Source organism: Nanorana parkeri, unplaced genomic scaffold, assembly GCF_000935625.1.
Source record: "Nanorana parkeri isolate BGI_ZX_2015 unplaced genomic scaffold, ASM93562v1 scaffold355, whole genome shotgun sequence".
Lineage (NCBI taxonomy): Eukaryota > Metazoa > Chordata > Amphibia > Anura > Dicroglossidae > Nanorana > Nanorana parkeri.
The window spans coordinates 1,506,192-1,530,676 of NW_017306623.1; the positions used below are offsets into that span (position 1 = coordinate 1,506,192).

A 24,485-nucleotide genomic window follows, 5' to 3' on the forward strand; every position below is an offset into this window, starting at 1 on the left:
AACTTCTAGATGGATATGGTCATTAGGGGTGGGATAGAACTTATGAAATTCAATAGAAATACATATTTAGTTCTAGTTTTTGACCAGAGATACCCTTTAATATATATGTGTAGCCAAAACTTTTTTTTTTCATTTTCGAGTAGTACCCCTGCCAGTTTACTGTTAGCTTTATGTGTGAAATTCTGAAAGTTTCACTTCCTGTCCCAGGGATACAACTGAAATTTAAAGGAAATCTTCAGAAGGGAGGGGAATTACCCCTTTCGATTGTTGTTCCCAAAACAGGTGTAGCTATTGGAAGATTTTCTGATACCTCTTGCTCTGGGGAAAACTGTAAAATTTTGGATTTCCCCTCATTTTCTTTTTTGGTTGCAGGAGTCACTAGTACAAATAGAGGGGTGACATTGACAGCAAAAAAAAAAACTTAACAGAAGGCTCAACACTTTCCCCCACTCTATCTAAAACTTTTTAAAAAGTTGCCTAGAGATACACTCAGGGCTGTCCCTTTATTGAGGCAGCCTGAGGCTATTGCTTCAGACGGCACCTTTTTGGGTCATGTGGGGGGTGCGCGGCAGGCAGAGTGGCATGTTTGTTCTGCACTGCTGCACAGTGCTGCCCCCTTTCTGGACCGAGTGTCCCAGGTTGCTAAGAGCTGGGCTGTATAAGGGCCATGCACATCTCCCCACCCAGCTCTTAGCAACCTGGGACACTCTGACCCAGGTGTCCTGCCTAGCTCCTGGCAAAAAGTGACATGCACCACCAACCCCATCCCTCCCCCTTTCCCTGGCCTCAGGCGGCAAAAGGTCAAGGGACGCCATTGGATACACTTTTATTTATTGGGCTAATTCATAGAGTTTTAGTTGCTTGTGTTATAATATTTAATAAGGAGTGCTGGGTTAGTTTTGGGATATGGCAACCTCAAAATAGGATAGAATGGGATCATCCTTTTTTGCTCTTCCCCATGAATATACAACCTCCATGTCCCTGATTCACTTAATTTTTCTTCAAGATCCTTTAGTGCTAATAACAGGATTACTGTACTGTTTGTCTTTGCCATTACTGTTTGTCAGCAATGGCAAATACATCGCTTGAATAGTTTGCCGACAGCTGTCATTCTCATTGGCTGTTTTGAAAACAATCGGCAGTTTTTATGCTGGAATATTTTATCTAATATATCTTTGTACAGAGCATATCATATCTCACATCTGAATGCTTCATTTGCTATGACTTTTTAACTAAAGCTGGTAATTCAAGTGCAGTTCTTCCTGTTAATTTAAACAATGGTGCAATAACTGTCTGCACACACAAATATGGGGTGACAACTGGCTCCTAGTTGTGCTCCCGTGTAGTCACCCTCGCATATGCACTCCCGATGAAAACTACAAGTAGTTATGTCACCACGTTACATTGTCACCATCAGGAAACCAGCCATGAACAGTAATTAGCTGCCATTGGATTGAGTATATATAAAGCTAGTGGCAACAAAGAGGCCCCAGGATATAAGCAGCACTGAGATGAAAAGAATAATAAAAGATGAAAGTGGCGACTTATTGAAAAACAAATGCATGGCAGTTGTTTATGACGTACTGTGTTTTAGCAGACTAATGGCATTCAGATAGGTTTACATTTACTTTAATGCTTAAGAAAGGGCTGATTTAGGGCTTGTTCACACCATGTCCGGACCATGTCCACACCAGAACAGTTTGTTACCGAGCCAAAAAAGCATCCTAATGTATCCCTATGTATTTCTGGGCTCTGTTCACACCAGCACAGTCCGTTCCGGTCCAGACAACAAAAATACTGCTTGTTTAATTTTCTCTGTTCTGGAATGCACTGAAACGCATGGAAACACATCAGAAACGCATACAAATGCATGCAAACACACTGGAACGCACCTGAAAGCCCATTTTAAGCAAACAAAAATGCGGCAAAACGCACTGCACTGCGTTTGCAGATCTGCATCAGATCTGGTCTGGACATGGTGTAAACATAGCCTTACTTTTCCTTGCTGGTATGTTCCCCCATTGAAGGACTCTGATCATGGCTGTCAGTATTTGGTATTGGCTCCTTTGGTAATTTGCAAGAGTCAGACAGGCCAGAACAGTGGACAAACTGTGGGAGGAGATTGTGATGGATCTAGAAAGTAAAGCTTGAGTAACAATAATTTTATGGCATCCGTCCACCAGCAACAAAGCACAACTATTCATTTTAGGTGGACGTTGCCTTTTAAAATGCTTTTCTATAGTCATAGGTAACCATTCTACTTTTCATATCTTCAGAAATACCAAATATCAGTATGATCTTAAGCTAGTGTTTGGCAGGTCACACTGGTTGTTGTTGTTCCCAAGAAGCTGAAGAATTGTAGATGATGTAACTTTTTGAAAAGAGGGGTGTCTTCTGTTTTTTACATATCAAGCCTAACTTCAGAGTCAGACTTGTAATATTTCTTTACTGTTACTTTTAAGAATGACAAATTAATTGAAAATCAGACTGTCTGCATTTGTCATGTTGTGATAAGCTGCTTTAAATAACCCAGCTTCCAAAATTTTCAGAGTGAAAACATAACTTAAGCACTTGGCCATAGTTGTGAAAATGGAAGCCAATATACCTAACAAGTGTCATGTGTAGCTGGAAAGAGATAGTGCCATACCACAGGCAATCAGGCAATCTGTATTGATGAACTGTTATATCAGCTCACACATGCTTTTAATTATTTGCTGAAGAATAACTAAAGCACACTTGCCCAAGCTAACAAAAGGATTTGGCTTGTGCGGAGCTGGAAAAAAAGTGTTCATGATATATGAAGTTAAAAGTTAAGAACTACCCTGGAGTAGAGGCATGGTTAGCTGTTTCCATAAGTCTGAAACTTACTGTTACCATATCAATTACTTGCAATAGATGTGACTAGAGGACAAAGGTGCTTAGTTTTGGTCATTGCAGAGTGCCCACTTAAAGGTTTGGGACAACTGTCGGTAAAGGGTAATACTTTAGCTTTAGAGGAAGCCTTGTAGGCTGTCAGCTACTGCTTTGTTTTAGGTCTTGGATACTCCAACAATGAGATCTTCCTGCCATAATTCATGACTATCCCTGTGACCGTGGGATGTTTTGAATGTTCTGTTCAACATTGCATGTTCATCCTATTGCATTCTATGTAATATAAAATAAATGAAAAATCCAACAGGGAGCTTAAAAGTCTTTTATAATGACCACAGCAGGTTAATCTCTCTAGAATCTACCCAAACATGAAAAAAACGGTTTGGGTGCACTATCCCTTTCAAAAACAGATAAAAGGTCTTCCCAGATAACTAACCACTAGCAGAAAATGAAGAATACACCGATCAGCAGTAACATTATGCACTATGGGAAAAAGGCAAGCCAGTGGAGGTAGTGCGATGCTTTGGGCAATGTCCTGCTGGGAAACCTTGGGTCCTGCCATGAATGGGGATGTTACTTTTACATGTACCATCTACCTAAATATTGTTGCTGACCAAGTACACCCCTTTATGGAAACGGTTTTCCCTGACGGCAGTGGCCTCTTTCAGCAAGATTATACGCCCTGCCACACTGCAAAAATGGTTGAAGAATGGTTTGAGGAACACAACAACGAGCTTGAGGTGTTGACTTGGCCTCCAAATTCTCTAGATCCTAATCCAATCAAGCATCTGTGGGATGTGCTGGAAGAATAAATTCAATCAATGGGGGCCTTACCATGCAACTTACAGGACTTAATGGATCTGCTACTGACAGCTTGGTGTCAGATACCACAGCATACTTTCAGAGGTCTAGCGGAGTCCATTCCTCAACGGATTAGGGCTGTTTTGGTGGCAAAAGGGGAACCTACACATTCTTAGGCAGGTGGTCATAATGTTATGGCTGTTCAGTGTATATCATATGTACGGTACATTTTTATAACATATCTGTGCGTGACTATTGATGTAGGGAGACATGATAAGAGGGAGCTGCAAAATAAGCAATGCATATGATATCATGATTGAATGTAAGAAGAGTATTACTTACAGCAGTCATTGCCTCCAACATCGTTTTAGACATTAAATCACATCTAAAATCTAGCCCACATTTCCCTCATTTGTAGAATGCTGTGCAGTATATTTATGTTAAATGTAGCAGCTGCTGAGTGCCTATTTTATAGCTACAGATATGCTATGTGGGAGACTTTATGGGATCCTACTGCATAATTTAGTCTGTGTTAAATGTATACAGGACATGGGAGTAGACCTGACTGGAATAGAGGGACATTTGAAAGAAAAAAAAATAGATATGAAATAAAAATATTAGAAATGACATCACATATTTATTTATACAAGAACGGTAACTCCGCCACTTGTTTTAGTGTTATAAGGAATGCATACAAACCAAAGCACAGAAAATATATGATGTGCTACAATATTTGCAGACATATTTGTTGGTACCATTTCATGAAGAAAAGAAGAACTCACAATCTTCTTTCAAATAACTTGAAACCAACCAAAGTTAATGCCATCCGTCATTATTTATTCTCTTTTTGATAAAAAAAACACACTTTGATCCTAAAATTTGATATACAAAATATTCTAAATAATAAAACAAATGAAAATGTTATGGACAAGAATGATGGGAAACTTATAATATTTTTTGCACAACCTTTAGAGGTAATGCGGTTGATTTATTCAAGGCAAATATGCTGTTCACGTTGTAAGGGAATTTACACTTTGCAGGGGAATTTTTTCCCTTAGCTTAGTGAATGTGATGAAACTTCAGTTTGCAAAGAATACCCGATCACGAGCGAGGAAAAAAAAAAAACAGGCCTGGTGATAGGCTGCGCAGGCGATGCAATGCTGCGATGCAATGCTGCGATGCATTGTGGGATGCAGGGGGGGGAGGGGTGTGTGCCTTTTCTCCCAATACCATGTAAGTCGGGATGGTTCCGGGCTCTAAGGGCACTTAGCTACAGAATCGCTGCAGATGTGCACCGAATATGTGGCATACAGTTTAGACTTATTTGTAAGTTAAAACATTCTCAGACTCGCAGGTTTACTCTAATCTGGACATTTACAGAGATGGACAAAAAATACAATTTATCGTGAACTATAGCAAAGTCCAAATGCTCATTTCTTAAAGGGGCCAAATTCCCTTTGAAGTCGCTAAAATAAACATGCATTAAAAAGGGCTTGCTACAAAGAAGATAGTTGATTCTCTCCTCTCGCATCGCTTGCGCCACTGATGCATGCTGTACTGAAAAGAATCCACCACCAAAAGAATCTTCCGAATTTGATTTGACCCTTCTGGGAGTATAGGATTCCTGGTCCAAGATATGTGCTATGGTTTATTCCACCAACCCCTGTGTCACTACAGGACACAGAATCTGATATTTCTGAGAGCATAGGATTCCTGGTCTCCTGCTGTGAGCTATGGTTCTGGTGGACCCTATGTCATGTAGTGACCATTTGGGAAGACCATAGCACACTGAGGGAAACTGATAATCCTCCACTCCAAGAAGTGTTGGATCATGTATGCTCTAGTGAGGTAGATGCCAGTAAAAGGAAGCATAGCACAAAGTGGGGGACCTGGAATACTTCAGTCCTACACTTTTGGATTCTGAGGCGCAGGCAGCGGAGAGGTGAGTATTCTGAGTATTCACTAACACTGGAGCCCAAACTTTTTTTGTGGCTTTGCATAGAGCAAGGAGGAATTAGGAGATTTCCCTTCACTTCCTGTCCGATAGCCACAACAGGGAGTGAGAGAAAAGCCTTCAAAAGTGAGGAAAATCCTTTGTGGTCAGCAGGGTCACCAGAACTAGTGTCCCCATTGGAAGATTTCCCATTTATTTTTGTTCTGGTAACCAAAATGTTTACTAACATTTTTTTTTATTATAGTGACAAGAGTCACTTTTAACCATCTTTGTTCACTAGGGTGAAGACAAATAGATTGTTAGTTTCAAAATAATGTATCATGTCCTTTAAATTATTGGCTACAAGTTAATGTTTTTGGTATGTCCCAAGTTTTGTCTATTTCTGCAGCAGCAGAAAATAATTTCAGTTGTGGTATTTTTTGGAATTCTGATGTTATGGCGTGCTGCCATACCTTTTACCAAAATACAACTTCTACTGAATTTAAAACTGATCGATTCCATGATCAGGTGCCAGAATCACGCTTCCCTAAGATTACGTTTCCCAGTGTTTAACAACAACAACAACATGTCAGCATTATGTGAATTTAATAGACAACAAAGCCTTTCCACGTTGAGTAATGTGCACACCCCGGCACTTGTACAAGTGGTATGTCCTGAAATGTCAGTTCTAACCACTAGCATCAGAAACTTCACTGCAGACTTCATGTTCTGGAACACATGAAACCGTTTTATTGTGGTTTGCTTAAAAATCGAACATTAGGCTGTGTAAGCAGTTTGAAACAAAAGACAAAATGGATGTACCATTGAAACATGCTTTGAATAAATGATTTTCATTTATTATGGTTTGGAGAGTTGTGTAAGAGACCACTAGAATTTCAGTATGTAAGTTACATTTTATAAAGGAGCTTCACCCACATCACAAATGTAATATCTGATACATGTGTAACTCAAAGTAGAACTCCTGGATTTTATTTAAAAAAAAAAATTGCCTTGAACTTGTAAAAATAAAAAAAGCAGCTTTTGCTGCAATGCTCAACTTCAATCCAGCTGTCCCTTACAGTACATCTTCTTTCCTACTAGATGTCTCTAGTCTTCTGGATCATCCTGCAGTTAGGACTCACAGCACTCCTGGAGTAGGTGGCCATCATGATGTGAACACAAAAAAACGTTTCTATTCGCGCTTGTGGATACCACCCTTCCCTCAACTGGGAAAGCAAAAAACAAAATGACAGCCACAGTGAAAGACCGACAGACCTACGGTACTGTGGTCAAGAAATGAATAATCTAATACACTGTGCTATCTCCCCCAATAAAAATGCCAAACCCCCATATGTGAAACAATTATATGAATTTTTTTTTATTAAAAAAAACCCCCTCAACCCAGGAAGCGGTGCCTTCCACTAAAGTGAATATTAAAGATAAATCGCTATATGCAGGGCAACTGGTGGCGTGTAACTTTAAAGGCCTGGCTAGTAGGTCAGGACCTGAAATTTTGAGCCCTGCAGTATTGTATTAAAAAACATTATTATTTTTTGTATACATTTTTTTTATATAATTGTTTCAGATATGGGGATTTGGATTTTTATTGGGGGAGATAGCACGGTGTATTGGATTATTAGTTATCATTATGTGAGTAAGTCCAGGAGTAAGGACCGCATGTCACCCCCAAGGAAGAATAAGAAGGACCATTGACTTCACCTTAACAGCATGCAGACTGTGGGAAAAAGATATGCAAGAGGTGTATTAAATAATTTAGAGCAATTGGGGACGTTAAGTCAGAGGTGTTAAAGACAAACTCCAGCCCTTTTTTTCTTTTTAGTTTTGGATAGAGTGGGGAAGAGTTGCAATTTCTGTCAAGTTTTTATTTATGTCCACAATCCCATTGATGAGATCTTTTCCTCACTTCTTGTCCCTATTAATACCTGTACAAGGAATGGGGGAAGCAGTTGTCACCAGGATAGGAAGGCACAGGCAGCAGTATAAACAATGTCAGAATAGTAGTGACGTAGGAGATAGTGGAAGAAAACACGGCCCACAGTGGGGGGAACAGTCTACCCAGAAGTGCCAGATAACGGTAGCGCTATAGAGAGAGCCAGGATTTAAACACACTACCGACCAGAAAAGGTGAGTATAAGGCTGCTTGTTTAACAGGTTGCTTCTGGTTTATTTTTTACCCTACTACAGGGTCACTTTAAGGAAACACCAGGCCCTTATCACTTAACACTAGCTTTCCAAACTCAACAAGTTATACACATGTACCTGGGAATTACAGGCAATAAACCCAGTAAAAAGACTTGGCCAAAGTATGCCACTGTATGTATTTTCAGATGAAAAATGTTTGGCTCGTTTAATGAGACAACACAACAAATACCCAACGCCCAACAACTAATCAGACTTGAATTATCATCAATTCAGAAGTCACTACAACAAAAGATGACTGCTTATAGGTTGCTCTGCTTTCCACCAAGACCATTGTGCTTAGTAGAATTTCTCTTTTATTAGAACATGCCATGAATAAAGGCAGTTTTGTTCACGATACCGTATGACAAGCATTAGTGTTTAATAGCTAGAACACGAATGAAACATTTCAACCTCAGCTCAGAACGGTTTCCCTTCACTGGGAACAGCTTATTGGACGGCGCATAATATAAATAGATGACGGCCACCTGGTTTAGATCTATTGTGGTGTTCGTATGCAAATGCACACAAAATTATATTTTCCCATAATGCTACTCCAAGTTTCTTTATTTTTCTCCTGTCATTTTGCACATAGGAAATTTGAAACGTGTGTTCATTCTTTGGTTTGTCAGCACGTTATACAGTGTGGGTCTCACTGTAATAACTAAATTACTGTATGTTTCTACTGTGGAGCTAAGAGAGGATCGGGAAACAAAATAATTTAAATAAGCCATGGATATCTGCCCATGTTTTCTGTCTAATGAGGAGATACTGACAGCATCTGGGCCTATGTATGGTCTGCCATTGTGAAGGAACTTGGAGATTTTCAGGCCTATTGCACAGGGGTTAAAGGATTTTTGTGTAAGCCAAAACTTCTTTTTTTTGTGATGAATAGAGTGGGGTTTCTCACAGCCATTCAGAAACATATCTGAAGTTTGAAAATGATCGGTGATGCAGGATGCAGAAAGAGTGGTTCAGCAGGTAGTTCATGCCAAGATGATCTGCTCAAGGGTGGGTTACAGGGGATTAATGAGACTCTGTAATTTTCCTATTCATTCATCTGACCCTCTCATCCGATCCACTTATCCTCACCTTCCCTGCAGCTCCATTGCTCTGGGATCCTAACCTTCAGTAACTGCCATATGGAATGAAGTTGGAGCTTAAGGTTGATAATGTCATCTCCTCTCTCACATGACAGCGTTCAGGACCTGTAGCATGGACCTCTGATGATCTTAACATAAATTATGCATCATGGTCCACTGTTGTCATTATCAGGCCCTAAGAAATGTCATGTAGCCATCACTGGAGTACATGTACAGTACAAGTAAAGTGACTGCAAAGAGACTGCATGAGATTAGCAGTATTGAGTAACAGAGGGGTGAAAAACTCAAAAAATATGTATATTATTTATGATACCCAGCGCTTCAGAAAACCAAGTGTCATTCATTTAGAGTTTAGATTTACTTTCTACTTTTGCAGTCAAATTTGAGAAAACCCTACTATATGCTTGTTATGAGTTCCTATTCACAAAGTATACCTAACAAATATTTTCATACCTTTTAAATGTTTCTGTTGAGCAGCCCTGCAAGCAGACTGCAAGTTTCTCTACATTTTCAAAGTGACAAGAAACTCTGGCTGTCCCCATAGAAAGACTAGGGCAGCCTTTCTCAACCAGGGAAGGGTGGGATCCATTTAGAAAAGTATGAAAGATCACCTGCGCACAGGCCTGCTTCCTCTCTGCCATTCTAATGTAATGGTAGAACTCTGATATGAAGGAAGGGCTTCTGATGTGAAGGGGGCTCCTGATTTGAAGGGGGTAGTTTCTGATTTGTTCTTTGTGTTTTTTTGCATAAGAATCTCCCCTTAAAATCCATAACAGACCCCTATCTGCAAATATATATACATTCCTATATTTTCCTAAATAGGATTATAAATTTGTGAGAGAGCTCTTATAATTTAGGGAGAAAATATGTGTCAAAAGAATACCCACTCTTGTTTGTGTACCTAATAATTTATTTTATTATTTTAATATTGATTTTTTTGTGTGCTCTATCTCCTACACCATGATTCCCATAGTGGTTTTCATGCAGTATATTAACTTTTCCTTCAGATGCTCTTAATCAATAAGTTGATGTCTCTGCTTCTTAGATCCTATTCCATATTTCTCTTTTCAGTCTCTTTTCCACTCTATCTTTCTTAAATTTTATTCTCCATTTACTACATGACTCCCATCAGTAAATTGTGCTCTAAAGTGTACCCATCATCAGGGAGGTATTTTGTGCTTAATATCTGGGATAAAGTCACACATTGTTTCTTTACATTTACTGTAAATGAAAACTAAAGGTATTAGAAAAAAGGGACTATGTAAGCATCAGTTTTATTTATTTTAAGTTATGCTATGTGAAAAAGTAACATACTGTATATAAACCTGGTATTACTTCCAATTTGGCTGCAAAAGTGGAAATACACTTTAAACTAAGTAAAAGTTCAGATTTTCTCACAAATGCAGTGTTTTCTGGATAGCATAATTAGCTCACTTAATGCAATTTTTCTGGAATTGCTCTTTATGATAGAAGGTTTATTGACTAAAGGGGATGAGCTTGCAACCTTGTGGGAGTCGCAAATACAAAGTTTGCACTGAAAGAGTAAGAGGATACACATTAGGAGAATGGTTAGGGGCAGATGCTGTATTTCACCCCTGCAGGACCTCTGCGATCTGAATTGTTAATTATAGACAGAAAAGGCCAGTTCCTTAATAAAAATCTGTGCACCTTTTCTGGTTACAAAGACTACAATAACAATTTTCCATTTTATGTTCTTTTACCTTGGTGTTAGGAAAAGCTTGTTCATGCGTTTGCAAAAAATAAATGAATCCGTAACAATGGAACTTCTGGAAATATGATTAACAATCTTGTAGACCTGAAAGTGTTTTAGAGTTCCCAGAATTGACAGCGGTCCACCCCATTATTATTATTCTATCAGTAAGCCGAGATCTGTGTGGCGCACAGCATGAGGAATACCTGTAATTAAAACGGCTATCGCATGGTTAGTCATCGCCCAACAGGTCTCAAAGTGACCTAGCGACCACTCCCTTAACTTTCCAGCTTCTGAGGCCTAAAATTGATTCAATGTTCTTAATGTTCCACTCATTTGGTGTCCAGACAAAAGAATGGTTAGCTTTCCTATTCTAATCATTTCTCAGGGATGTTTGTGGGTGTATCTCCAGATTCTTTTCCTGGCTGCTCATTCATCTTTTCCTACGTTTCGCCTATTATATGTACTGCAATATAACATACACAACAGTCATTTGTCCTTTTCACATTGCTGAATTGGAAACTTTAGAGTTTACTTCATAGTATGAATGCATTTTACTGTATATCAAAAGAAATCTGGGTTCAAGGGTTCAATCGGTCACCTAACTTTTTTAAACCTGTTATAGGATAAATGTAGTTGTCAGCTGATAATAGACGCACTTTTACAAAAGTTTCCACAGAAGAGCTGTATTGGAGGTCGTTTCTGCAAAGTCATGGCTGCCAACTGCCCTCCCTTTTCTCGAAGTGCATGACTATGACATTTTGATTCCTTGTCTTTATTAAGCTTTCTTCTGGACCCCTCTACTACCTCATTGGGCAATACTTTGATGTAATGGTTGACCACCTGTAATGCTTTCTGTGGTCTCTGGGTGCACCTCCAAATCATTGTTCTTCATCATCAATTTCAAGTTATCCTTGTATCGGTGTGCATTACCATGACAGCCGACAACAGATAAGACAGATGCAGAACAGTGTAAATACTCTGACAGATGGTCAGCACCAACATCAGACAATTGAAGTCAGCAGGCCAGGTCAGGTCAAGACAAACAGCATCCAGGTTCTAGACAAGTAAACGGAGCAATGAATGACATTAGCATAGGTAACAGGGTGATGATCAGGATAAAAACAGACAAGCCTAGTACAAATGCAGTCCAAACAATACAGAGGAATAGTCTAAAGCTTGTATAGCCAGAAACTGACAGACCTCTATCCATAGTAACAACAAACAGACACATCTATTCAAGCTCAGGCTTAAAGTTCTGGCCTCACTTTAAAGCCCACCAATCAGGACAAGTGTGCACATGAGCTGCAGTACTGAGTAACAACTAGCAGATAACAAAGGTTCAGGGTTCACCAAAATTACTTCTAGGCTGCCTATTATATCAGTTGGCATTACAGTGAGCACCCTGTCTCGGTGAACTGTACATTGATCTCATTGTCCCCTATATCAGTAGATTTTACCGTGATTTCCTAATGCTATCCACATATCAGAGGCTTCCTTTGACTTGGTGGGAATTACTATGATTCCACAAATGCTCTAGTTACATTCTTCAAAACAAGCTTGAGTCACCTAAAAAGGATATTGTCATGGATGAAACATGTTAACTGCCTTTTCCGAATTGCCATCCTTTTCGGTCCTTTACAGCATGGTTGGTCACCAACCTGAAACAAGCTTGTGCATTTAAGGTGACCATACGCTTCACTGGCTGCAAACTTGTTACATATTTCTGTCATAGCAGGCTCCCATAACCCTTTAATTACCTCCTGCCTTTAGTGTCTTGGTATAGAGTTATTTTTGCCAAAACAGAAGAGCTTTGGTCACAGCGTACTGCAGAGAAACTGAACTGCATTACCCAAATAGCATTCTGTAATATAATTAGGCTAAATGCAATTATGTCTAATTTGATGTGACTCTACTGCTACACCAACTCAATTGTCATTTCATTTGGCCTTATTTCCTTCTGAATTCTTAATCTTTCTCAGTTATTTCCACACAGTCTTCTCATAAATTTCAAGTTTTAGTTTACTTCAGTGATTTGAGCCTCTTCCTAGATTTCCAAAATAACACAAGCGAGACCTCCTGTACACATGTAATCGAATTAGCCGGCTGAGCTCATGACACGCTGTGGTCACAGCATGTTCTGTTTAGGTAAGGTTGTGTAGTGTAGATTTCCCCACAAATGTTTTCATGACTTAAACTGTTTGTTGGTTGGAGACGGGCGTATTTCAACCTTAAATGCCATCCCGTGTACACTTGTCTTTGAAACTGCCGTCTTCCTTTTTCTGTTACCTCATAAATCCCTTTTGGCCACATGACCCCGCTAAAGATCAAGCAGGAGGCGAGCTTCCAAGCCTCAGCGAGCAGGTTGCTCTCTAAGGTCTAATAACACAAACTGAATGCATATTAGACAGTCTCCATGTAACACTGTAAAATGTTTTAATATAATAACACTCAAGCATGTAATTGCATTTGCTTAAGGCCTTATTAGTTGCTTTGATACTATGTGGGTGTAATTTAGACGAACATTTTTCCAGGGTACCCGTGTGCTAGAAACATTAACTTCATGTCATTTTAGTTACACTTTGCACGTTTTGAATACAGAAGTAAAATAATGACGCCAGTTATCAGATTTCCCAAATTAAAAAGTTGACCTTCAAGCACACCTGTATTTTGCCATTGCACAGCAAATATTTAGATTACTTATAATTCTGGAGCCTGCAGTTGCTTTTATTTAAAAATAAAATATCGCAGTAGTTTGTGGCATTCAACTAGACTTGTTCTGCAATGTTGAGGATGTTTTGCCACTCATCCAAGTAGCTTCTTTAGGTCTAACGAGCTTGAGGAACATACCCCAGCATTTACAGCGACCTGGAGGGTCTTCAAAACCATCTATCACATACACATAATGCCATATTTACAATGATTAGGCAACAATTCACACCTTCAGTTGTGCGAATCTAACAATAAACACATGTCTCAGACTTGATGGCATCATGATGACTGAATTATGGAAACAGAACATGGTGGTTTCACAAACTTTCACACCTCCCGTAATGTTCTTGGAAAATCAGCATGTGCCTTGACACATTTCATGGTGATTGGAAGGTTACCGGTGTGGCTATAAATACTGGTGTATTTTCCTGATGCTCATAACAGCTGAGAAAGCTACTTGAATAGTAGAGTAGTGAAATGTCTTTAACATTAAAGAAAAAGTCCAGTTGAATGTGATTAACTGCTACTAGCTATACTATGACCTGGATAAATGAGAACCTTCAGAGACATATTTATAAAGATTCTGTCACTGGCCAATCAGGGAAAAGGGACAGGTTTTCTGGACAGAAAACAACCCACCTACTCACTTTCTCAGCGCTGTCCCACAACTACATTGCTCATTTGGAGCTTTCATTATATACCAATTGCTTCCAGGTATGGAGGAGCATGTGACCTGCTCCTAGAATGCATTTCTCAGGCCTGATTGGCCAATTGCCAGGCCCACACACTCTTCTTGTTTCCTGACAAGAAGAGAAATAGTTTACCTCTGTGTGAGCTTTGACACCATCTGATACAGAGCTTACACCAGGTGAGGACTCCCAGCTCGTACGGAGGAATAAAGCAGCTGGAGAGCACAGGGAGGGTGGGTATCAGCTGCAAGTTGTGTTTTTCACAAAAGGAGCTGTCACTATGGCTTAAATTACAACATCCATGTTTATCCATGGTAAAAGGTAGAAGAAGTCCCGTTAAAGCTCAGAAGTTTTTATACTAGGCTGAGGACTCTCTCCCTGCCCTCATGTGACAACGCTGGGTACCTGAGCAGCCAACTGCAAAGCTCCAGCACTTTCTTGTGGGAGGAAGTTGAGTAAGTGACATGCTTCCCTTACACAGAAGGACTGGATATTTCAATTTGCTCCTGGCGGTTGTACATATGAGTATGTGCTGCTGGTAGGGTTGTCAATAAAGTAGTCCTGTTGCTTTGCCTTGCGTGGGCAGATTCCCTTTAAGACACAATAGTAATAACTTTAATGCTATCAGTTCCCTCTTGAATACATTTTAGAGTACTCAATATTCTCTTTTTTGATAGTATGGGTAGAATGGTTAATTTTATTGGATATTTGCAGCAAATATTTTCTGCTCTGGGGGCCTTCAGTAATCAGACTCTAAGGCCCAGTGCTGATGAATTTTTGGAATTCACTCCCGTTTTCTGTTTGATATTTATGGAAATCTGTTAGAAATATGGTATTCTGCCTTCTGGACTATTTTCTGTAGCAGCCTTGAGGTCAGCTGGAGTTTAGGCAGGGGATGAACTGCTTGGTCTTATTGCCAGGTTTCCCTTTTTTTCTTTTTAGGCTGGTAATTTTTCAGCTTAGATGGCAGACAGGCATATCAAAGATTACACAAACTGCTTGGGCATTAAATGGTAATAATAAAAAGCAAACTTTAATATATTGCCTGTTTTGTTTTGTGAGTATTTATATGGGCCAGTTGCTAGAGGTGGGATAAAAGGTAGCACTATCCAAAACCTATGTCTAAGTTTTGAATTACCTGCTGGGTTAGGGATAAAAAAATTTTAGTTTTGGATAGAGTGGGGAAGAGTTAGGTCGGGTTCACATTTTTCCAGAGTGTTGCATCGTGTTAAGGTGCGTTCTGTCCAAAAAAAAAAAGAACATGCATAATTTTTGGCAACACCAAGCACTGCAAATCATAATTGTGCTTTACTGTGCATTGTGGTGCACTGCAACACCTGAGCAGTGGAGCTGCTTTGCATTGGTGCATTGGTGTGCCATTTATATTGAACTGCTCAGTGTTGGAGCTGCAGAAAAGTGTAAACCCAGCCTTTCAAAAGGCACTCCCTAAACACTAAGGGGGTGGTTTATAAACCATTTGCACAGCTTTTTGCTGTGCAAACAAGAATTGCAGCACTATATGGCCACTAGATGGAACAGAGTATCATAGGAATGTTCTATGCTCTGTGGCTCCATCTAGTGGCCATACAGCTCTCCAAATCTCATTCGCACATCGAAAGGCTGGGGTTGATTTACTAACCTTATAAACACACCACGAACATGTATACACCTCTGTAGTGTGTTCCCTCCCAGCATGATCTATGGGTGAAATCTAAACACCTTTGTAGTGTGTACACACCTAGCAGGTGTGTTGTGCAAAGCCCTGCCCTGAATTGCAAGGTGATGTTTTGTAAATTAGCTCTACATTGTGTTGCTTGCGTTGATTAATGCAGGAATGTAAATGCATGAGCTAACCATTTTTGTCTAAACTGTGAAGCAGCATTATATATGCATCATGTGCATGATTTTTCCATATATGGCATTAGTGGAAACATGCTTATAGAGACTTTTTGGTTGATAAATACGCTTTGCTGTGTAAAAATCACACGCACCTGGTGCGTGCGTGTGTTTAGGTTAGTAAATCACCCCCGCTGTGTGAACGGTTTATAAAACAAAAATAAACGGATGTCACCAGCACACCAATAGTGTTGAAGTCCAAAGTGTTTGTTTATTGGAACATCATGTCACCAGAACTAGCGCTTTCGGGGACATGCAGGGTCCCCTTCATCAGGCTCAGCAATTGCACAACAAACTGAAATTACAGTTTTGGGTAGAAATGCCATATAAGCTTTAATTCTTGTAAAAGGCACCAAAATAATGTAACTGAGGTAACTGTGCTGCTTTGTATACTGCTTGTACAGTCTGAAGTATGCATATTAGTTGATATATATGCAGGTATCTGAACACTGAAAAGGTGTGTCAGTATGCCCGACCTTTACCCATTGGTCAGTAAAGTCAATGGTGTACATAGCAAATCCACATGCTTGCCAAGCTCTAGGTAACGTGAATCATAATGCCAAAATAAGGACAGCTACACAATATTTTGCTGTTATAAATACATTTTTCAGTCGTACACTCTTGCAACTGAAGTGGATCTGCATCAGATATATTTATGCATGTTAAAGAGGAACTTTTCCCACCAATTAAATGCCTCTCAAAACAGTTACTTTTAAGGCATGCCAACTGTCAAGGTTGCAAGTGTGCTTATTTCAGCTCTCAACCAAACATTCAAGCGCTTGAATGGCTGGAGTCTCAGCTGGTCACATGTGCAGCAACATGTCAACTGCAATCAAAATAGAGAATAAAGTGGCACCTTCCTTGGCTGTAAGGGATAAGAGTTTGTAGTTCTGCTTTAAGTGTATGCATGCTGCATGCGTCAGTTTAACACTTTCAGGTGTTTATTACAATGACAGTGCCTTCATCCGACAATGACAATGCCATTTTTGTTCAGGCATCATCTGGGGGCAATGTCTAATTCCTGGATTGAGATGCGGGCTCAGAGTTGTTCCTTCTGGTGTCTCTACGATTCTTGACTTTGTTCACAAATGTCTTGCACAGACCAGCCCCTCTTTGTGACTTACTGCACAGTTTGAGCTTAGCTCAAGGACTGCTTTTTAATCATGAACTGGTAATGTATATTGTGCAATTTTAGGAATTCATTAATGCACGCTTATGCAGTTACTGAAACATCCACCTTAAAGTGACATTAAAGGCTAAAGTCCCCCCCCCCCCCCAATGCTGGTGTAAGGACTCACCTTAAATGATGCTTCTTGATCCGATCATCTTCTTCTTTCCTGTAGTTTTCATGTTTCCCTCCAGTGCTGGTGCTGGTCTTCAATCCAGTGCTGACACGTTTCTCTTCCTGGTACTTCCTGTCCCACAGAAGCTGTGCAGGTGCACGCTGCTTCATAGACTTACCTTGCGTCTCTCTTCTCCCGGCCGAAGATCTGTACTGCGCATGTGCCCACCCCAAGATCCTTTACGGCCGCCCGAGAATCTTAAGATCTTCGGACGGGAGCGCGCAGCAGAGACACAGGTAAGTTTAAACCCTCTTCTTAGCCTTTTAAAAAAAAAATGTTTTTGCATATATCTACTACTTCCTAGCAGTAGATATATGCAAAAAAAACCAGGAGGGTTTAATTATCCTTTAACTGCTTTACTGTTTAGGCTTTTATTATAAAAAAGTTAGACATACTTTTATCATTATTTTTACTACTATTTGTTTATATTATTATGTTATTGTTTCATTCATTAATATTTTCATTTTAATTACTCATTGCATAATTTTTTGTTTCTTTTGTTTAGGGAGGAAACCAGACGGCCACTGTTATTGCTCTTTGTTCAATGAGAGATTTCAATCTTGCTCATGAAACATGTCAGCTGGCTATAAGAGATGTTGGAGGACTGGAACTTCTCATTAACTTGTTGGATACAGAAGAGATCAAGTGTATGGTATGGACATCCTAATAAATGTGCAGCAGATAATATTTTCCTATATGAAATATTTTTCATTAATATTTTGATTTCTCTGTTTGAGCCAGGAGGTGGAGCTTTAGGCTTCTTTTCACTCTTAAAGGGTCACGGTTTGTTTCTTTGGTGAAAGACGACTTGTGTTTGACTTATCAGCAGTGACTCTTCCCAGCACATTTTTCTTGCTGGATAGTTCAGTTTGAAGTTTCAGTTAGACAAAATTGTTTCAAAGAAAATAGCTCTGCTGAAAGTTTTAGCTTTCTGTAGAATCAGGTGGTCTCCTGAGCACTGGTCCTGATATCCTGTTTCAGGGTGGCTCCTTTTCTTGCAGGGTCCTATGGAGTCACCCTTGTGTGTGCTAGTAAGTTGTGTGTGTCTCCACAAACACACAGCAAGGTAAACCACTCCCATCCTTCCTGCTCTCTGCTCCTCCTCCTTCCCTTCTCCAAGCTGGTAGATGGACGGCTGCTGGAGACTGAGCTCTCCCTTGTGATCTTGTACTCAACAGGAAGTTCAGGGAAGGGGAGCCATGCCCTATGCTGGTGATACATTACAAACATTACTCTTATATTGGGAGCCACCAGCAAACACTTTGCAAGGCTGGGGGCTCTCATTCCTGAATGTCACTAACAGCTGTAGTCCCCTCTGATCATCAGAGAGGTTTCTGACCATGTGATCACTATGCTAACTATTACACAGGCAGGGTGACTGGCAAAATAAGCCAGCAGATGCCACGGCAGCCTGAATTTGACAGTGTTTATCTGTATAACACTGAGATTGCAGACACAATTACAGTATTGAGTTATTGTCAAGTTAACCAAAGCATGGTCACACTGCTAAATTTGATCTGGGCATCTTGTCATCACTGACCTTTGGTCATAAAAGGGTTATGGTGAAATGTTAGGGCCAAGAATAGGGTTAGAGATAAGCAGATACAATTTATAGTGAACACATATTCATAAATTTGCATGAGCTGTATTTTTCTATTTCTGATTTGTCTCTTCTGCCATGTTTTTTTCTTTCATCTAGATTGGTTCATTGAAGATTTTAAAGGAAATTAGCCACAATTCACAAATAAGATCGGCCATTGCTGACCTTGGAGGACTGCAGATAATGGTGAACATACTCGACTGCCAGGACAAGGATCTGAAATGCCTTGCAGCGGAAACTATTGCAAACGTTTCAAAGTTCAGACGAGCCAGGCGGACAGTAAGGCAGCATGGTGGCATCAAGAGGCTGGTAAGTACTTTGTTGACTGTTGTGATTTGTTTTTCAGTTTGGATTGGTCAACTCTAGAGGGAAATTTCCCTTACTTTGTACAGATTTCCTCTCACTTCTGGTTGTGTCTTCAGGACAGGAAGTGAAGGGACATCCCCCCAACAACACACTGATAGCAAAAACAAACTGACATGGGTTTTTTTTTTCAAAAATGTTTTATTAACTTTTAGCAATCTTTACATTTTTAAAACAAACGTCATCACTTCAAAGTAATAATTATACCACGCAGTGGTTAATTCCATCCATAACAATCCATCAAGGAACATATGCATAGTAGATGGAGCATTCTGAACAATACTAACAGTACTCCCACTATAAACAAGTATTCAGACCGTGTAATCAAGCAGTATTCAAATTACGCCAAGACCTGCCTCTCAGAGAGGCCGTCAGTCTTGCCCTAGCTGCAGGACCCCCAAGGCATTCGACAAGTCATTAGTCAAGTACCATTTAGTGTAGCGGAAGGGCTTAATGATTTGGTGGATGTCCTCTACAGAAAAAGAACTACTAAGAAAATACTTCCAGCGTGATAGGAAAGACGTAGAACGGGTATCTTTATGCATCTCTGCATCCAGTTTGTCCTTATTCATCAGGAGTTTAAGATCCATGGTAATCTCTGTTGTCGTTGGGGCCAGTGGAGAGTTCCAGTGCCTCATTATACACCGTCTCGCCGTCAGAAGGCATAGATGGGCCCAGTCCATGCCCTTTCCCCGCGGCTTTCCCCGGCCCTCTCTGACATGGGTTTTAACTAACGATGCACAGAAATGTAATTTTTAAACCTAAACCGAAATTTAAAAATTGTCAGGCCGGGACCGAAACCGAAAATGACTTTTTTTCCCAACCTTTTAAACAAAATGTAAATTATTTTAAAATTATTTTATTATTATTGTTGTTATTTTTTTTATGTACTGTCGGGGCTAAATAGACCCCTGATATTTCTCTTTTAAAAAGAAAAACAGATTGAGGACACAGAGTCCTAAATCTCTTTTTCTGCAGCCCATGTTATGAATTAACAGGAAGCCTCTATACTGAGTGCTCCTGTCTATTCATAAATCAGTACCAGTTACTATGTCCACAATCATGAATGAACAGGAAGTGATGTAGAACACTTCCTGTTTATTCATAGGAAGTGCTTACTATGTCCTCAGTTATTTACAAACAGCAATTCAGTACTGATGGCTGATACTGATGTTTTTACTCCACTCTCCATCCTGACTGCTCTGATCTGAGAGAAGCTAGAGATGCACTGCATTTTTCGCCATTTTGGTACTATTGGCAGCTGAAATTTCAGTGCATCCCTAGTTTTAACCCTTCTCTACTCTATCCAAAACTACAATTAAGGTTTTAGCTTTGCATACATGTTTATACAGTGATGCTAAGCTCCTGTCCTCAAGGTCTGGAATGTTTTTTAAGATGAGATCGCTCGTGCTAAGTGAGATCATTAGAACCTGAGTTGAGCACTGCTGCTTTAATGCGTGTTGCTTTGGCTTTGAATCTAGAAGAACAATGATGCTTTGCTAGTGGAACAAAATTTTTCTGTCCAAATAATCCTCAAGCTGTGAAAACGTGGTTTTATTTTATCACAAGCATTTCTCAAAAGAAAAACAACAAACCTCAAAAGAGCAACTGTGTGACTTTTACTGAAGATAAAACGCTTATGTTTTACCACCCTATACTACAACACTGCCCTTTTGTAAGCACTCATAAAACAGACAATACATGTCCAGTGCTGTAATTGTGTTTTGCCAATTTTTTTAATTTTCTGGGATTTTCATTACGCTGCGATTTATGGCAGATTTATAACTTGTAAAGTTTATGAGCAGAATTAATTAATCATTGACAGCAGGGCAGTATACTGCATTAGCGGTAGCCCCTCCTACTTTTGGCTTGTACATCTAACTTTTCAATAAGTAATTTTCCAGTTCCATAACTCGGCTCAATTCGAAATGCTTTGGAGGAATAAGAAATTCCATTTGAGATCTTTAAAATGAATATTGGGGGGAGACTGGAATGCAACTTTCGTGGGTATGTTTAGCGTCTGGAAAATACCATTCGTTTCAAAGACACTTAATAAAAATTAATGGATGCCTGATGAGAAGACAATTGTACTTTAAATAAACAAAAACAGCCCTCGATCTGTTCTCTGTACAACTAGCAGAAAACAATTATGTTAAAGTAAAATCTTCAGCGTCTGTGGTTTAGGTTTCTTATACTTAGTTTTCATGTAAAACAAAATTTAAGGGACCCTGTTGCCACTGGGAAAAACTTAAGTGAAGCATTCAGTGGGTGAAAACACTTATCTGTCTGTAAGGTGGTGAGGCAAAATTCCCTCTCATGCGGAGCCCCAGCTGCCGTGGCTACCCCACACTTCTAGTGTTTTTCTACATTGTCCTGTGTGACGTAGGGGTCGGTAGGGACCCCAGTACCCGGATGTGGGCCACGCTATTCATCTGAAAGTGTCTCATAGCAGCTGCACTTGAAGCTTGGCATGAAAGTGAAGATTTAACTCACCACCCACTGGACAGGTAAGTATAAAGGTTCTTCTTCCACAGGGTGCTATTACTTTTATTTCCTCCCACTGGTGATAGAGCCTCTCTAAAGGTACACAGCAGTCTTAGTTGAACTTTTAGCATGGAAATCCGCACAAAGAACAGAGCTTATTCACCTAGGGCTATTGTTTTTATCCTGGTATTTTCTTACTATATCAGTGTAAAATTGTTCTGGTATTGTTTTCTGCAGGCCTTGTAATCTCAACCCAATGCATCCACATTTCTATTCATGCTAATTATGCATATCTGTACTAATTTGGGGAAAAAATGAGAGAGATCCACTTACATAGGGTTATACATGTTGGTTGGTTGACCTCCACTACAAGGCTTAGTAGAGTTTGGTTATGCATAAACTGGCATCTCCCTACTGATACTGCAGTCCCTACTCCCTAAGATACTGCAGTCCCTTCCAGTAGCCTTCTAAATGTCAAATTTGGCAACAGAAAAACTATTTTAAAAAGAACATCACAAACTAAGGTACATCGAGTGGACTTTTTAACTTTAGTGGCAGTACATGGACTTTAGACGTGGAGAACATTATCTATTAGTTCAGTGCTTTTACTTATTGCCTTCAGTCACTTTTTCAGCGTTGAACTAGCCAGATTTCAGCTGCCAGTTAGCCAGTCTGACTTAAGATGTTGCTTTTTGTTTTGGGTATAAGCTCTACCAAGATGAGTTAAGCCCCGCCCATCTCGCCCTCTGTTCATTGAATATACCCAATTGGCCACTGAGTTTCTTTTACTGAATAGGATAAAGTAGGTGGACAGATCTGGGCGTGGACCTTTTTAATTTAGAGATAGGAGTCTAATAGCTACTGCCATGTCAACTGCCTGTTCCTTGACCACTGTACACCCAGAAGTTGGGAAACAACATATGTAGATCATAGAGCTTGATGCTCAGATCCTGGTTTAACTTTGTTACAAAAGCCTAAACTTCCCAAGGTACAGATGTTTATGGGTTTTTTTTTCATACGACCAAATGTAGCTTAATTTATTCCATAATGTTGTCTTCAAGGTGGGACTGTTGGACTGCGTTCCCATGAGATCCTCTAACTTGACTCCAGAGCAGGAGAAGGACATTGAAGTGGCATGTTGTGGAGCCTTGGCGCTTTGGAGTTGTTCTAAAAGCACAAGGAATAAAGAAGCCATTCGTAAAGCCGGAGGAATCCCGCTACTAGCAAGACTGCTTAAATCTCCTCATTCAAACATGCTGATACCTGTGGTGGGCACTTTGCAGGAATGTGCTTCAGAGGTATGTACCTCTACCTGCTTATACACAACAAGTGTATATTATGAGGACATTTTTAGGCTTCTGATGATCATATAATTCTGAAGGGATGTATGAAAAAGCAGACTATGTGTGGGCTTTATATGAGTTTAAATTGAAAAGGAAGCAGACGGACAGGTTAGAAGATTTTTTTTTTGGCAGTTTTTGGGTTTGACATTTTGTTTGAGAAAAATAAGAAAATGTAATTTCACTTTTTTTTATTTGATTTTTTTTAGACCACGCAAAATCAAACTAGCACTTAACATCATTTAAATTGTATTTTTTAATATTAGAAAAAACACAACCACCGCTTAAGTGGCACCATCAAAAACAATACCCACAATGATGGCATTATTCTCTCCCTTTAGATTGTAAGCCCTCAGGGGCAGTGCCCTCCTTACCATCTTGTCTTGAATTGTATTGTAATTGTCATGTCTTCCTTATATTGTAAGGCACTGTGCAAACTGTTGGCGCTATATAAATCCTGTATAATAATAATAATAATAATATTCGACAAGATATCAGTGGGCACAGTTCAGTAGCCAATTATTTATGTAGTAAAAAATGTAATCCAAACAGATACTAAAAATTTAAATTTGTGTTGTAAATCATACTACACACAAATCAGTAGGACTGATATAAGGACACAATTGTTTTGAGTAAAACAGTTGCCTTCTTAAAAAGTTCCCTAGGTCTATGAGCTTTGTGCAGATTAGATGTCATTAAAGACTGCCGAAAGTTTATTACATTCATTCAGAAAGACCCGGGAAAACTCACAGTGAAAGAAGAATATCAGTAAGGCAAAAGCAGTGTGCAGCACTATTAACCAGGAAGCATACATATAAAGAGTAGATGTACATATAAAATGTAAAACTGTATGTAGAACCAGGGTTTAAAAAAAAAGTTATACAATTGTAAGATTATTTACAGTCAAGGCATTTCTTTCATATTTATAACTTAACATTTATTTAAAGACTCCAGTTGCCTTTCAAACTATACCCATTTATCAAATGCAGAGATATTTAGTTAAAAAAACACAGACAGAAAATAATAGTTTTAATCTAAACCATTTTCAGGCAAAACCGATCATGTATAGGGGTTTAAAGAGTCATTTTAAGCAGTTTAGCTAATAGAAAGAAAATTACATTTGACATAACAGGTCAGATATGAACATAAATGTTTAAATGGTCCTAAAGCCTATATCCATAATATTATTATAGCATAATATCAAAATGTAAATCTGACCTATTGGTCGTTTTTATCTTGGCACGCGTCTAGTTGTATAACTGTGGTTTTATATTTTTATGTTTTTGACTTTTCTTTCCCAGAAGAGCATAAAATGAGAATGGTATATTTTTATATGAAGTAACCTTTTACTCTGTTTTCCACATAAGTTCTAAATATGGTGTATCGGAAGATTGGAGTCCCCTGATACACGGGGCTGAAACATCTGTGCGAAAACTAATT

The 24,485-nt window shown here is 39.4% G+C and overlaps 1 protein-coding gene across 1 annotated transcript in view; it reads left to right on the forward strand.

Moving 5' to 3' along the window:
- Positions 1 to 24,485, forward strand: part of ARMC4 (armadillo repeat containing 4) — a 118,454-nt gene that overhangs the window by 31,227 nt on the left and 62,742 nt on the right. The window contains exons 11-13 of the mRNA XM_018558739.1: positions 17,764 to 17,910; positions 18,958 to 19,167; positions 22,767 to 23,003. Coding sequence (XP_018414241.1) covers positions 17,764 to 17,910; positions 18,958 to 19,167; positions 22,767 to 23,003 — 594 coding nt within the window. The remainder of the gene's footprint in view (positions 1 to 17,763; positions 17,911 to 18,957; positions 19,168 to 22,766; positions 23,004 to 24,485) is intronic.